The sequence below is a fragment of the Corvus hawaiiensis genome, chromosome 4, assembly GCF_020740725.1.
Source record: "Corvus hawaiiensis isolate bCorHaw1 chromosome 4, bCorHaw1.pri.cur, whole genome shotgun sequence".
NCBI lineage: Eukaryota > Metazoa > Chordata > Aves > Passeriformes > Corvidae > Corvus > Corvus hawaiiensis.
In genome coordinates this window covers 50,014,147-50,030,883 of record NC_063216.1, presented here as the reverse complement: position 1 = coordinate 50,030,883, position 16,737 = coordinate 50,014,147, and the positions used below count along the sequence as shown (strand labels likewise).

Sequence of the window (16,737 nt, the reverse complement as noted above, 5' to 3'; positions counted from 1 at the left end):
GAATTGGTGTAGATCATATGCTTGTGTTTGTGTGTTTGTCTTAGTTTTGTTTGGGGGTTTTTTCGGTTTGGTTTTTTTTTTATGTTGGACTCTCCTTCTGCCATCAGACCTCAGACAAGTGTGCAAATTTTCATTAGGGATGTGTTCTGCCTTAATTTACTCCAGGAATGGGTTTGGTGGTGTTAGGTGTATGATTGGACTCAATTATCATAAAAGTCTTTTCCAACCTAAATGATTCTGTGATTCCTAACTTTACAAAATGTGTGGTTTGTTAGCTCCACCACAACTTCCATGCCTCACCTTCCAGCAAAACTAACTAGAGTCCTGCTCAGGTGGGATTTTGATTTATCAGAAAATCAGTGATAACAGATCTCTTTTTTTCATGCTGTGATAATGGTTGTAGCAGACGAGGTCCAGCTGTTTTATAGCAGGGGTGGCTGCCGCAATTACAGCCTGTGTAAACAACTGGCTAGAACCGCAGTTAAAATTAGCTTTTAACAGCAATTCAGACAGAAATAACTATCTTTCAACAGAGCAGCACCTTCTAGTGGTCTCGAGTGAACATGGCAGCTAGCTAAACAGTTTAAAAATAAGGAAAGCTAAATATGCTAGATTATGAATAGCAATGTATATTTCTGTACACTATTTTTATGATTAAATTGATAATTCATTTAAAAACAAAGGAAAAAAGCCTGAGTAGAGAAAGCATGTACTGAAAAAAGTGAAAACATTTTTCAATTGCAATATTTCCTGTTCCTCCCCTCCTCCCTACCAACCTACTAGTTTACTAGCTTTTTATAAAGTTACCTTGAAATAGTATTTTTGTATGTTCTACTTGCAACCTACCTACCCTTTGGCTTTCTTAGTAATGAAAATTTGTCTTCATTATACACCAGCTCCACAGGAAATTTGCCATGGAAATGTTACTTTGTTCAGTTTCGCTGATCATTAAGGTGGTTTCTCCAGCCAGAGTATTCCTAGTAAATATAGTTTTGCAATATAGTATTTGCCCTGGTTACTTTTGCAAATCACATAGTACCAAATTATTTAAAATTCAATTTTTCCTAAGTTACTACTAAATATAGTGGCTATGATGGTTTAGTCTAGTCTGTGGTCTCTTTCAGTTTGCACGTAGTAGATAATCCTTTTTGGACACGCTTATATAGTGTACATAGTACACATGAATGATGTGCTATTTCTAGAAAGGCAAATTAAGATTAATAAACACTGCTTAATATTATGTCATTGCAGGATATTTGTGCATTAGTGGAAGCTAACTATATGAAACATATTTGTACGTAGATTTTCATTACATTTCTCTGAATTTTGCAATTGGGTGAAAAAATGTCAAGTACAAAAACTCAGATTTTCAGGAGATTAAAGGAAGGCATAACTATTCGCTTTCTGATGCTATAAACGCTATAACATTTTCCTCAGTTTTCAAAGTAGGGAACTTGGCTTTTTGTTCTGAAGAAAATTTTCAACATATGGAAACATCAGCCCAAAGCTGAAATAAGTCTTGTGAACATTTTAACCCATGAAAGCTAATTTTGTATAATTTGTTTTGGTGGTGCCATTATAAAATAGGTTTGTTGAAATAGCTAGTAATTTGGCAAGCTCCATCCCATGCTAGGAGGGCAAAGGGGTAGTAAGACAAAGTTAATGGATTTTTGGGGTTGTTCAACCACTTCTGTAACCACAGGGACACTATTCTGCAAAATATTGCAAGTGCTACACAGTCACTTGTTAGAAGTACAACTGCCTAACCGTAAGACTGGTCCAAGTCTGGCAGAATAATAATCAGCCTTCCTGTGTAAGATCTGTGCAGCTTGCAGCCCACACCGGTTCTAGCATAGGACTGGATTAACTGATTGTATCCCTTTTGGTGCTCAGGCAAGTGTTGATCTGGATGCATATACAGGTGCCAGTTGAGAGATGTATAGCTTATGAAACACCAGTTTTCACCAAGCCTGGAAAGGCTCGGGTCTACGTGCATACCCCTGTACCCCACCGTGGACTAGAGAGTGTCTTTTTTGTCACTGGAATGTGCTTCTTCTTGGTCTCACAAAACCAATTCTCCACTTGTGTTTTGCACTGGAAACACAGACATGCTCAGTAACCCCTGGGGTCCCTGTTTGTCCCCTGTGAGGTCTAGTCACAGCTCCATAATAGACAGCAGAGTTGCAAATATTTATTGAAGACAAAAAATAAACCCCATGATTAAGCTGCTTTGTTTTCTGACTCAAAATTCTTTGTAAGTGTTTATTTTAAAGGGCTGTGTAGTGGATACATTGTAAGCAATTCTATTTACTATTAAAAATAAACTTGTGAGTTGGCTTCACGACAAAAGAACAAATAGTATAGAAAGAAACCCTGATTATTTTGACAAGTTGCTGCAGAGCATCATTAAACTGGTATTGAAGAACAGAGATTTCAGCACTGCCCTTCAGAGTTCAGCATCAGCATTATACAGGCTATAAATACTGCTATGTTTATTTTATCTGCTATGAAGCTTGGATTCCAAAGAATTCAAAGAAAGAAAATGTAGTTTCTGGAGGCATGACATATATGGTGATAAAACATTTAAGCTCTAAAATTAAAAAAATAGGGAGGATCATGAAATTACTTTTCTAGGTCTGGCAGTTAAAAAAAACCCCAGGTTTCTTAAAAATGCCAAAAATTCTAAAAGAATAAAGAGTGTGAAAATATAAGGAAATGCTTATATGCTCTTTAACCAACTTTTTTTTATTATGCCATGAGGCCATTTAAAGAGAGAATTATTTTTTCACATTAATTTTTTAACCTGGGATTGAGTCACATAGAATTAAAAAATCTACACCTCAGGAACAAATGCAGTAGCATTTTCTGTTGCTAATGCGGCGTTTTCAGTTACTTTCCCACTAAAAAAATGTTCTAAAATGTTACAGGAAATCAATATCTATTTTTATACGCTTCCTTTTATCTGCATCAGCACAACTGTCTAAACCTGAAGTAATCACATCAGTAATAGCAAAGTCTAAAATTAAAGTTATATGGTAAATCTCTATAATGAAAATTGAGAGGTGCAGAAAAATTCAGAATTAAGCCCGCCTACACACTAATTCTGACATAGCTTTAGGTCTTCCCACATTATCTGCATTTTACAACTCTTCCAAATCAGCAGCCTGAAGTACTGCTTCTAGGTAATAGCAATGACATTAGTGTAAAGCAGAGATGTGCCTTCAGGACCCCCCATGCAACGTTTGATATGGCAGATGGCACTGACCATCACCACCCTGCTCTTGCTTGCCTTTGGGTAATCCATTGAGAGAAGAAAATGTCAGCTCTCTCCTTGCAGCAGCAGAAGTCCATCCTCCTGTTCTTGTTTTGGTATTAAAAGATGAATGTGCATTCTTTTGAGCAATTCTATTCTTTTCTTCTTTGAGAAATAGCAAGCAATCTTTAAAGGCTGTGTGGCATTTCTAAAATGGCATTTCTTTCTCTAAGGAAGGCAGAGTGCTATGCATTTCACCTGTGTGCACTCGCCTGCAGTCCCTAGTTCAGATCAGGCCCTTGAGACCACCAAAATCAGGTAAGACAGGCTGCACAAGAAACCCAGTTAAAAGACATCTGGCTACAAACATCAGTCTTCTGACCAGTATTGGCTGAACTGGTGGGAAACTGGAGATCCTAAGTTCCCATTGTCTTAGCACACAGTGTTCTCTGTGAGGACATCAGTTTTCTAGCTGGGGCAGTAGCTGAGACCTTGACTGTTACCTTTTGTGACATTAGGCTGCATTTTTCCTCAGACTGCAAAAGCTGAGAACTGCAGTGCTCCCTGATTAAGATTCACCTTTCCCAGCTGGAGGAAGCCCTATCTATGCTGAGTCATGTGAAGTGGAAGGGACAGAGCTGGTAAGTGCCAAGTTGGGAGAAGTCCTGAAAGGAGAACTTGGGAGGGCTGTAGATTTGATAGGTCCCTGCATGAGGGCAGCACATCCCATCATCTCTTGGTTGCAGGCTCCAGGCAGAGCACAGGAGACTTGGTTGCTCAGAGCCTTGGATGTTCCTTTAAAGCAGGAGCAGAGAAGCTACATTTCTTTACAAGGCAGGTAGTGGATTTAGCTATATCACCTGCCTCTGCTGTGGCCAGCTGTAGAATCAGTCTAGGCATATTTTTTCTCCTGCCCAAAGAGATTTGACTTCCACAGATGAAAGCAATGTACAATGGTGAAGTATTTTAATAGCATTGTGGTATTGTTTGTTACAGTTTTTTGCCAAGTGAGATGATTCTGAAGCATGGCAAAGAAAAACTTTGATATCAGAATACATTCATTTATGCATATTGAAGTGAAAACCAAACTTTTAGGAACATCTGAACATTATTATTTAAAAAAGTAAGCTCCTGCCTTAAGAAGTAAAAATTTCAGTAATTTCTCTGTGAGATGAAAGTATTATAAAGACAAATAGTGAGTACAAAGATTGCTTTCTTTAGCAACTTTGGGAAATTTGTAGCAAAATTTATGTCTTCAACTTAGAGACTTTTGGTTTAACAATTTTTGCTTACAAAACAATGCTGAATTTACAATAGTAAATGAGAAAGTTGTTTCTCTGACAACAGCTGAGAACATACATAAAAGGTCAAATCTTTCAGGTCATGGTTTATCTTGTGTTCATTGAATGTATTATGAAGGTATTAGAATATCCAGTTATGATACACAAAAGCTACCTAGACCTTGCAGTCAGTTTTGTAGCCTAATACATTATTACAATATACAATAATGTGTTCAAACTCATAATAGTTAGGCATTTAACTGGATACCATGTCCTCAGATTTAATCCAAACAAAGATCTGTGAGAAACCAATATTGCAACATACTTTTCATAGTAGAAGATACTTGGCTCTTGGCTGTTTAGTTTATTGTTCACTTATTGTAGCAAAATGGAATAAGCATTTAATTTTATTTGTTTATGTCATTCTATCTGGGTAATGTTATAATAAAACATTTTAGGAACATTTTATTTCAAAGTAAAGATGTGACCAAATAAATATGAGCAGATGTCCTGTGCCTTTTAACCATTACTTTGCAGAAAATCTTTGATTTCAATCAGGACAGCATTAGCATTAGATCAGTCTAGTTAAGCAAAAATGCTTTTAAAAAGTGTGTTTAATTGATCATATAACCATTTATGATCAGGAAAACAAATGTTTAGAATCCTTGTCAGCTACTAGAGTGTATTCCCAGCTGAGTATCATGAGAAATGGGAATAGCTGAGGGTAAGAGATGGAAGGATTTTTCAAGAGTTTTGTGTCCTGAAGATGGTTTTTTAAAGATTATGCAGTGCTTTTAGACTCATCTCAGGACAAAGGCATGTTGTGTGAGATTTCCAGGCTGGGAGAACAGACAACAGAGGCACCATGGCACAGATGTGTTTTGTAGCAATGCCCTCATCTGTTTTTCCCCTCTGTTCTTCATTATTCAAGATCAGTTGAGACTAATCTTTTTAGAAGCATGAGGTTGTTTCTTCTCTTTTCTTTCCGCTTTTTCTCTTATGTGTGTGAGCATCTTGGGACCTCTGTTATAGATGGCTTTATTGATAGATAATTAATGAGCTTTATAGAACTGCGTGGACACAGACAATGCAGGCAAGCAGACATGGAGGCAAGGATTTGCGTATGTAACACAGTTTATTTCATATTTTTTTGTAAGTGGGACACAAAAAGGAGCAATGCAGAAAAATGGATTGTATTAGCATCTCAGAATCCAAAGTTTGTCCCTGTTCTGCCGGTGAGCCCAGAACAGTGAACTGAGGAGCTTAGGATACGCACATTACTCAGTCTCACAAAAATGAACTGGAGGAGTCTCCAGCTTGCTCCTCCTTGTTCCCAGCAAAGTGGTTGCTGGGGTCTTGCTGCCTCTATCTCTTGCTCATATGTTTGCAGGGGGCAGGGAGGATCAAAGGATGTACAACAGAAATCAGATAAAGTCACGATAAAGCCATAGAATCATTTAGTTTGGGAAAGACTTGGGAAAGATTGAGTTCTACCAGCACTGCCAAGTCCACCATAAGATCATGTCCTTGAGTGCCACATCTACATGTCTTTTAAATATCTTTGGAATGATGACTCAGCTGTTTCCCCGGGCAGCCTGTTCCAATGCTCAGCAACATTTTGGTGAATAAATTTTTCCTAATATGCAATCCAAACCTTGCCTGGTGCGACTTGGGGCTATTTCCTTTTGTCTTGTCACTTGTTACCTGGGAGAAGAGGCTGACCCTCTTTGCTACAACCTCTTGTCAGGGAATCGTAGAGAGTGATAAGGTCTCCCCTGAACCTCCTTTTCTCCAGGCTAAACACTCCTAGCTCCCTCAGCTGCTCCTTGTAAGACATGTGCTCCAGACCTTTCACCAATTTTGTTGCCCTTCTCTGGACAAGCTCCAGCACCTCAATGCCCTTCTTGTAGTGAGGGGCCCAGAACTGGACACAGGATTTAAGGTGTGTCTTCAGCAGTGCTGAGTACAGAAGGACAATCACTGCCCTGGTCCTGCTGGCCACACCATTGCTGATACAGGCCAGGTGCCATTGGCCTTCTTGGCCACCTGGGCATACAGTGGCTCATGTTCAGCTGCTGTCAACCAGCACCCTCAGGTCCTTTTCCTGTGAGCAGCTTTCCATCCATTCTTCCCTCAGCTTGTAGCACTGCCTGGGGTTGTTGTGACCCAAGTGCCGGACCAAACCCTTTGCCTTGTTGAGGTCTGATATGACTGGCCTTGGCCCATGGATCCAGCCTGTTCAGATCCTTCTGCAGGGCCTTCTTACCCTCCAGCAGATCAACACTCCCACCCATCTTTGTATCATCTGCAAACTGACTGAAAGTGCACTTGATCCCCTCATCCAGATCGTCAATGAAGACATTAAACAGGACTGGCCCCAATACTGAGTCCTGGGGAGCCCCACTGGTGACCAGCTGCCAACTGGATGTAACTCCGTTCACCACCACTCTGGGTCTGGCGATGCAGCCAGATTTTTACCCAGAAAACTGGGCACCAGTCCGAGTCATTACAGACAATTTCTCCAGGCTAATACTATGGGAAACTGTCAAAGGCTTTACAAAAGTCCATGGAGACAACATCCACGGCATTTCCCTCATCCACCAAACAGGTGACCCTGTCATAGAAGGAAACTGGGTTAGATATATACTATTTCATTGTAATTTTTACCTTCTGAGTTAGCTGAGGTCTGGATTAACTCTTGCAAAAACAGATCCCTGCCTGTTGGCTTCCCCAGTCCTTCCCTGGTCACTAGCACAGAGCAGTAAGTGCTCCTTGATACTCTCCCAGGCCTGTGATGACAGTTGCTGGCATATCTACATCCTTTGTGCCCTGGACCACACAGCTCTTTGGTAGGGTGATGCCGACAGAAGAGGAAAAAGCATCTCATTTTGCATTTTTCTATTTGTGTACACTGCACAGTTCAGTCACACTGAAAATATGTCATCCTTACTTAGTTAAATGCATTTTATGTTCTAATTACCTGACCGGAGTGAAAGTTCTACCTAATCTTGTTTTGGGTTTTTTGTCAGACTCATGTTGATTTTAAAGCATTTCCTTACTGTTGCCTTAATTTTTCTTGGTACACTGTGAAATACAGGCAGAGAAATGCTAGACTTTTCTTGACAATTTCTGCAATATGCATTTGTGCTGGTAGCAAAAGCCATTGCATGTGAATTGTGAAAGGGTTTTTTGTGAAGCTCTGTAATGATTGTATGTCATCAGCTCACTGGAGGCTTTCAATCCAAATTTTAATCAAAATTTTAAATTTTATTCTTTCCAGCTCTGGGTACTTTTGAGCAGTCTTCATTCATACATTCTGTAAGGCAGCACTTGCAAGAGGAAAGAAATCCAATTTTTTTCCAAATTCAAGAAGTGAGTTTGGTAATGCTTTTTACAATTTCTTTGGACTTGAGTGTTTCTTTCTTCTTTAACAGCTTATCTTTCTAATGACACTTGCTTATTATGTAATAGTAACATTAACTTCTATATAGTAGAGATTACCCAGTGAGAATAAAATTAGCTGTTTGAACTGAAAAACAACTCTTTTTCTATTAAAAATCTCAAGAAATTTAGACAAGTTTCTGGTCTAAGCTACTGTTGTCTCTTAAAAGCTCACACATTAGAAACTGAGTAAAAACTGAGAATTCCTGCTTTCCAGATTATTTGTGCCTTTAAAGGTAGATTGAAAGGTGAAAGTGGCAGGTGTTTGATTTTGGTAATACCTTACAGTTTACAAGCTTGGGTGCAATCTGGTGGGAGCAATAAACTCATTTAGCTCAGAGCTTCACGCTAATCTCTCCTTTTCTGTCCCCTTCCTGCTGAGATCACCTTTGTTAGCAAATGCATTGACTTTGTTTTTGTATTGGTCTGAGGTGTACATGTATACGTCTAGTTAATTGCCCATGCGTGCCCATTCATGAGTTAAAAAGCTCTCTTTTTACGCAGAGAAGCCAATGCAATGTTAATAATTTCCTCATGTTTCCAATAGACAATTAAATTTAAAAAAAAAGATTATTTTTCTTTTAAAGTAAGAAAAACTGAAGTATTAAGAAATATCAAAGGAAAGAAGCAGTACTTAGAATGAGGTGAGTACACATAGGCATGCAATTTTTCTGTGGGATTCTGTGAGTGTACTAGTACATCCCAACACTTGTAAAGTGTTTCAGATTATCAGGACCAGTTTCTTTTCTTGTCACAGTTACAGACAATTAAAAAAAAAGTAGTTCTAAATTTTATACATATATATTTAGTCAATGCAATTGAAACATAGAACAAGAGAGATTCAATACCCGTGTAGAATAGAATAATTTAGAATAATATATGCAAGGAGAAAATTATATTAAAACTGTGGAAATTAAAGAATTAAGACACTGTACGAAGTATAATAAAATCTACTTCATCATCAGTAACTTCTGAAAGTAAAGTTAATGTGCTCACTGGTACATGGGCTTTCATCATTAACAAGGTAATGTGTGGAACTTGGCAAGAAAACAAGTGAGCAGGTGGCTGATTATTGGAACACGATTTTTTTGCCCATACAATGTGATGAAAGAACACATATTTAATGACTCTTGAAGGTGGATGTTCTGATGACTGTTGTGCTGGTTGAATGATTAAAATTCATTATAGTCTAATTATCTTGGACTGTTGTGAAACTGTGATGCTAAGACCCCAAAGGAACAGAGGAGAAGCACTTCTGTGTAGTGGCATCTCCTACCTTTCTGGAGCTAAAACACCTTTTTATTTCAGAGCTTTTCCAGTGCACACTTCTCTCTGTTGAGTTCAGAGTTCATGGCAGAACACGGGCTTCCCTGAAGCAGAACACTATTTACAAGCAGCTGTAGTTGCCCGCGATTTGGGGGAACCCCTGCTACCTGGGAAAAGGCTTAGCAAAGCTCTCTAATCCATGCTTGTTTATTTCATGAGCAGATTCACTGTGGCTCTGACTATCCTCAGGGACTTTTATCTTACTATTTATTTTTTGTTTGTTTGTTTTTGGAAATGTGCTGCACTTTCCTGGGTTAATGAGGTTCCACTGGCAGTGGAACTCTAGTGCAAGCAGCATTAAAATGAAGTACTTGTAGAAAGCCTCTCTGCAAATGCTCAAGCAGCCCAGCTGTAAGCATTACGACAGTTATTAATTGCACAATCACAACTGCAGCAGCACTTACAAACAGATGAAGAAATAATTAGCAGAAACTATAAGAAGGCTCCTCAACACTGCCTGCTCTTAATCTCACTGTATTTTTCTCACCCAGAATTAAAGGAGCTACTCAGAACTTTTCATCATTTTTTGTTCCATGTTGTATGTACATACAGATAGAAGTATTATTTCACAATAAATTAGGGTATGACAACAATATTTAAAATGCCAATTCAGTACAGCTAGTAGCTGCTAGTGTTTCTTTTAATGTTAAGTTTTACTCTGCATTTTTGTGTATTCTTGCTTATTCAAGAGATATCTGTAGAATACAAGAGGCCGAATACTAAATAGGTCTGATGACAAAAAGGCAAATGAGCAGTTGGAGATACAAGTCTTTTTAGACTGGTGTTTAAGTCATTGTTCTCAGGTTCAGAGGGATGTCCCTTACCCTTCCTGTCAGACAACAGCAGTACTGGCATTTGGGATGACATTTTATACTTTTAATTCTTTGACAGAATGTCTTATTTGCTATTGTAAAAATGATTGGGTCAAGGCAACTATTGATGCTGCAGATGATCTCTGTGACTTTGTAAATGGCACTTAGTGTGCTTATATTCTCACAGGGTGGTTGACAAGTAATTCTGTAAATTAGTATCACCATCATCATAACATGGTAAGGTGTGAAAGAAACAGCAAATACAATCATAGTAGCTGAAATCAGTAACAGAGGCCTAACAAGTCTGTTCCTTCTTTGCTGACGTTTACTGAGCTGTAGTAAGGCTTTGAGAGTCAACACATAGCATGTAAAGATGATTGAGGCTGGAAGAAGAAATCTCAATACAATTTTGGAGACCATGAACGGCACTGCAAATTGGAATGGTTCTTCAGTGCTGTCCAGGTAATGAATGATGTTATGCTGTCTTCTAGCTGCAACTGTGTAGTAAATCTCAGGCATCGATGCAATCACTATGAAGATCCATACCCCGATGGTACAAAACACGGCCTTTTCTTTGTCCCACCATGTTAATGAAGTGATGGGATGAACAGCACCTATGTATCTGTCCAAACTGATGAGTGTCAGGAAATACACACTTCCATAGATATTAATACTAAAAAATAGTCCTATGATCTGATAAGACACTTGGCTGAAATAGACAGCTAACTTCTGGATGTTATAATATACTGAAAAAGGTGCCATGAGAGTCCAAGTAAAGTCACACAGTGCCAAATTAAAGAGAAATATGGTATTGGTAGTCCATGTCTTCATGCAGTAAACATAATGTCGTAGTGCGAGTATATTGCCTAGAAATCCTGTTAATAAAGTGAAAAGGCAAACCAGAATCAGCAAATAACAGTACCACTCTGGCTTAGGATTTCTGTTGCAAGTGAAAATAATGCATGTACCATTCATCATCTGTCCATGGAGTATGCCTGAAGGGAAAAGAGAGAACAACAGCCTTTAGAATAAAAATTGAGTTGGATACATTGAATTTAAAATTCAAAAATTATAAGTTAAATTCAGTGCATTTGAACTGGCAAAAGAATTCAGAACATAGTATAATGTACAACCTCTCTCCTCTATCTGAGAAAAATGTAAAGTCTAAGTAGGTAACACAGCTTACTCTACAACATCCACACAAGCCGATCTTCATGAACCTACATGAAATGCTTTATATACTTTCCTCTCTGCTATTTACTGTAGTGTACGATGGATGAGAGAAAAAAAAGCATGCACTCTGAAGTGCAAACAGTGTCCCTTGGCCACTAATGTGTCTGTATCTCTCTTTGGAAAAAGCAGAGGAGGTGACAGAAGGACAGTAATTTCCCATGCTCATTCCATCATTGCTTTGATTGCCTTGAGTATCCATATGGGGCCTAGGGGCAATTTTAATGTGGGCAGCTGTGCAGTGAGCTGTGACTGAGATCAAGAAAACAGCATCAAAAAAAATGAGGATGAAATTCTGCTTTTAGTGAAGGCCATAGAAACTTTTCCATCTATAGTGCTAGACAAAGTGCTTTTTTTGGATCTTTTTATTTGATTTTCTTCTGTAAATATTTGTCCCAGGATTAAAAGATTTTGCTTATGGTAGGGTTAGAGAATATTCTTTTTGTCTAACTCTTTGTGGCCTACTTTGTATCAATTCCCATTATGGAATGTGTGGAATATAGATCTGCAGTGTATTTTTCAAAGCAAGTTTTTAATGCTTGTAAAGCCTTATGCTTAATTCCAATGATTTTTTTACTCCTGATAAAACCAAAGGCTGGACTATTCTGTCAGAATGCACTGTCACCCACTGCAGTTTGTTATGTTTCTAGAAAATTTCCAAATGATGTAGTAGATACCAAACAGTGAGGTCTGTCCAAGGAGAAGCTTTGTATGAAAATCATCCAAATAGCCATTTATAGATTGGAGTCCACTACAGTGCTTACTAGGATGACAGAATAAAATTTTCATTAGTACAGGCCACACTTGAATGGAAGAAAGGACCTTTACAGAATGTTACTGATTCATTGAAAATTTTGAAGCATCTTCAACCATTAAGTTGGTAATAGTGGGGTTTTTTCTAACTTAATGTTTTGCTTTCATGTCAAGCTTACTACAATAAGACTTTTCCAAAGGTATGTTCACATACACAGGTCAAAATATAACAAAGAGGAGCTGCAGTGAAGACCTGCTAAATAAAGACTGCGTTATTGTGCTTAGCAAATTTATAGTCCACTCAGTTCCCTGACAAAAAGCTGGTTTAGACTGTACTCAACAAAATTAGGAATGAAAGTGGTTTCTCTAGAAGCTCAGCAACAAAGGCAGTCAAATGACTTTCCAGGAAATGAATGTAGATAGAAAACCATCTGTTCTACTGACAGTGTATTTCACAGGTGGGGAGTGTTTGTTCTATAAATGTATTTTTTTAAGTATTGAAGTACTGGACTTTAACCTACGGTAGCTATACTTTCCCTTCTCCTTTGCCTTCGTGAATATAAAAGATTACACAAACCGTGTAATGTTTTTCTTCTGCTGAACTTTATAAGATATCCCTGTGAATTCTTAAAAATGTGAAACATAGTTAAGTAACATTTTCTCATGATATGTTCAATTAAAAGTAGTTTGAATATGTATAGGAAATCCATATTTTCCTAAAATCTTCTTGGCTAGAGTTTGTGTGTTCTTGGACTTGAATGGTATTTCCTACCTCTCTGCCTTCCTTTTCAATACTTACAAACGAAGGCACAAGACACTTGATTCCAAGTTGTGCTGACAGTATAAATAAATCACAGACTAGCTACAAACAGTATGGCCATAGCTGCATGAGGGAATTGTAATGCCAGGTTCCTGATCTCATTAAGTTTCTGGACAAGGGCTATAGGTAGGTCTAAATGGAGGGAGGCAAACAGCTGTGCCACCTGCTCTGCTTTGCTCTGAGTTGGCCAGATAAAGTCTGGATGTGTAGCCTTATAACTCTGTTAGGGCAGACACAGACTTGAATTAAACGAAATCCCCTATCTCCTTCATCACGTTCAGTTTACTGGGCTGCACTTGGGGCTGAGCTGTGTGAAGTTAGTTACATAGCTGGAGGGGATGGAGCTGCCCAGCTGTGTAAGGTCCATTTAGAGCTCAGAGAGTCATTAGAAATTATGTCTGTTTGTGTAGGCATTTCCCACATGTCTACCCTGGGATCCCTATTTGAATTTTCTAAAATATTTTTGCTGTCTCCTGTTAATTCTTTGTATTGTAGTAGAGCTTAGAGACCATACGTGAGACTAGGTTCTTGAAGCAGTGTGCTTTGCAATTGAAGTGAGCGACTTACAGGGTGGACACAGGGGAACAGGTGCAGAAATAAAAAGAACCTTTCCTGAGGTAACTTAATAAGCAAGGGGAGAACACAAGGGGTTTGACCCCCAGCTTGGTGCTATTCCAGGATCTCCTGGTCTTCCATCAGAAAAATTTAAAGCCTTATGCAATCAAGGATGCAGTCTGAGTGCATGCAGGAAGACAGGCAGCGTGCCCTGCTCTATGCTGAGGCCATTGGAGCTACCCTAATGTTCAGAGAATATGTGCTGTAATAATTTTCAGAAGTGACATTTTTTTAATCTCAGACAATAGCAAGTTTTCTGTCTACTGTCTTAGCACCAACAGAATAACTTGAGCTGCAGGATATGACTAGGTTGTCCTCACAGTTCAAATCCAAAATTTTGCATCTGTATTTTAAGAAAACTTTCTTTTTCTGAACATTAAAGTATTCACTGCTAAGTCCATGTATTCTTAAGCAAAGCCTGCCAACACACATATGCATATTGTAGTGGGGCAGAATGAGCAACAGCACCATGGCATTATATTGTGCATGACTAAAATCAGACTTGCCAAGCTTTGACAAAAGTAGAACTGGTTTTCAAGGTTAAAAATACTTCCCATTTATTGAGGTTAATTTTTCACTTGAACAGTTTCAGCCACTAATGGAGATGACTTTGAACACTAAGTGGGCAGAAAGAGCAATCCCTCGATAGGGCACCCAGAATTAAGGGAACACATCTGATTCAGTGAAGACCTGGGTATTAGAATATTACAAATATGCCCAGGAAAGGGTTGAACTCATATTTAACTCATACTCATCACTCCCAATACAAGACAAGAAAGCATGCTAAATGCATCTGTAAGAATTTAATGTTTCTCTTGTTTCTGCTTCTGCAGTTTAATGACTGCAACCATCTTTTGGGCTGTGGATCTAAAGATACTAGAAAAGCTTTCCTTTTTAAAAAAAGTTACCTGTTTGACTCTGTTTTTTGTATCTGCCTATTGAGTTATCTCTTCTCTTGGACTGGAAGAAAAATACTGGTTGGGTTCTGCCTGGTTTGTTGCAGGACCCTAAACCCTGAAATCTCTACTACCCTGTGTCCCATAGTACTGTTGATGTGCTCTCTCTCTGTGTTGGAGCAGATAAAAAGACCTGTTTCCAGTAAAAAATTACACTTTGAGGAAATTTCTGCTGGAGCTAGGAAACATTATGATAGGAGAATCTTGATTTTTGTACCTAGTTAATTCACAGTTTATCACTGGTTGTCATTCATACGGCATTTAACTTGTATTTGTAAAGGTCCATTAGGCTTACCACATTTATTTGGGGTTTTTTAAGTATATAATTGTGTATGTGTAAATATATCCTAATAACCGTGTTCTTCTCTGTCATACCTGCAGGGGTTTATTTCACATTTTTAACAAGGTAATAATAAGCATAATTTTCCTGAAGTAAAAAAAGCAAAAAAAGAAAGTTAAGATGAATTAAAAGTTTATTTTGTGTAATATTATTCCTTATCTACTCTCTTTGCCCCTTGCTACTTTTTGTTTGCTATTCTTTATAATAAAAGACCTAATTTTACATGAAATGTTCTATTTTTCTGGAATTTCTCTGAGAATTTTGTTTGGCTGTTTGCAATTGTATTTTAATCTAGTACAAGTCTATTCCAGTTACCAGATAGGTTTTCCAAATTTCTGACCATTCACACCCCATAATACTTCTGTTATGTGTGCTTTCCAAGTGTAACCTTTTAGCTTGTTTTATAAAAAAAGCATTATACTGAGTCCTAGGTTTTGTTATAAAAATAATAAGCAGTATTTGCAATTTTTACTTTAACAACTTACGTGTTAGGTAGTCATCTGCTGCAACCCATTTTTATTTCAACTGAACTGATATGAAAGGATATATAAAACAATGTGAGCGTTAGGTGGATCATTTAACAAATTTTAGTTCAACTGCATTTAGCATGTTATACATACTGGCATGGTGGGAACAGTAAGTAATATCTGCAATATTTGTATGCAGTTAGGTAAGAAGATTGTGCCGATATCCAATTCCTTTCTTTTTTATATATCAGTATTGTGATTAAAGTGCTATTTATTTCATTAAAAAATTCTGTTGATGAGCCCTGCTTGAGAGTTAATGAAGTCCTATATGGCAAACATAAGCTAGAGTAGAAGGAAAGTTGAAATGGAAAAATTTGCTTACTGAAGACAGTATTTATGAAGAAGTTCTTTTAAAAATATGATATTTATACATATTTGTAGGTATTAATCATTGGGTAATAACTAAATAGGAAAAAACATTGCCTTGGCAAGTAGAGGTGCAATGAATATTTATTAAATCTTTCTCTTACCTGTTTTAGAAAGGTTGAAGTTATCTGTTTTACAGAAGTCTAGATTCCAGGCTGTGTTTTTTCTCTCCATTAATCTGGACTTCCTGAAATCACAACTCTATTTTGCGAGTACTGTTTATAATCCAAGGTCTCGGTAATATTCCATATGCAATGGCAGCTGTTCAGAGAGCAGGTATCAAACTGCAAGGGAAATACCTTTTATCATTTAGCTCCTCCTCTCAGTAAGTCAGGATAATATGCTACTGCCATAGTGGCCTCCACTTGCTCGTTAGGGAAGGACAGACTTATTGGACATCCTCAGTCGAGCTAGGCCTGAGGCTGTCATTGTTTCCAGCAGTGAGAGTAGAAGAGTCCAGGGGCTTGGGGCATATACATGTGTGTTTACACTTTCCCTTTCTTCACCTTTCCTCACTCCCAGAATCCTTATTGCTGCCCTACTACTGGACTGGTCTGTGGACCTATGTTGCTCTTGTCCCATCATAGAGCTTCATTCAGCCCCCCCATACCTGCCTGTCACTTCTCTTGTCTCATGGTTCCCACATCATTCCAAAGTCTCAGCTTTGTCAAAGAACTCTCAACCTCCAGCTGCTTAATCCTGAGCTCACCTCCTACCTCTTCAGCCCATAGCCCATGTCTGCTCCATGTCCTCAAGTCTTCCTCCCCCAAACCTGCATCTCCATCTTCAGCAGCACACACCAGTCCTGGGATCTTCCTGTCTGATTGCCTGAATGACCACTTCAAATTTTTTTATGAATTTCTCCCACTTTATAGCTTCCCCCTGTGGCCAGCTCTAATCAATGCTAAATGTGGACAGTTCCACAAGCAGCTCAGAGAAATTGCCTCCATCCCAGACCATTTCACATCTCAGTCTGCTTTATCACTTCTCTTGATACTCCCTGTCCAGCTCCTCATAT

General features: G+C 38.3%; 2 protein-coding genes across 8 annotated transcripts in view; one reads left to right on the top strand and one right to left on the bottom strand.

The window, feature by feature from the left end:
* The window catches only part of TMEM117 (transmembrane protein 117), a 195,096-nt gene that overhangs the window by 11,593 nt on the left and 166,766 nt on the right, over window positions 1-16,737 (top strand). Inside the window, exons 2-3 of one of the 7 annotated variants that reach the window (XM_048301545.1) lie at window positions 3,789-3,894; window positions 7,814-7,905. The exons of 3 other annotated variants lie outside the window; for them this stretch is intronic. The gene's annotated coding sequence lies outside the window, so the exon portion shown is untranslated. Of the gene's footprint in view, window positions 1-3,788; window positions 3,895-7,813; window positions 7,915-16,737 lie in introns of all 7 variants that reach the window. 3 more of the 7 variants (XM_048301547.1, XM_048301546.1, XM_048301548.1) reach the window with 3 other exon arrangements.
* On the bottom strand, window positions 10,086-15,893 carry LOC125324976 (P2Y purinoceptor 1-like). The gene is made up of 2 exons (XM_048301549.1): window positions 15,824-15,893; window positions 10,086-11,107 (listed from the first exon to the last, which is right to left on the bottom strand). Exons 1-2 carry the CDS (start codon window positions 15,891-15,893, stop codon window positions 10,086-10,088), a joined length of 1,092 nt encoding a protein of 363 aa, XP_048157506.1.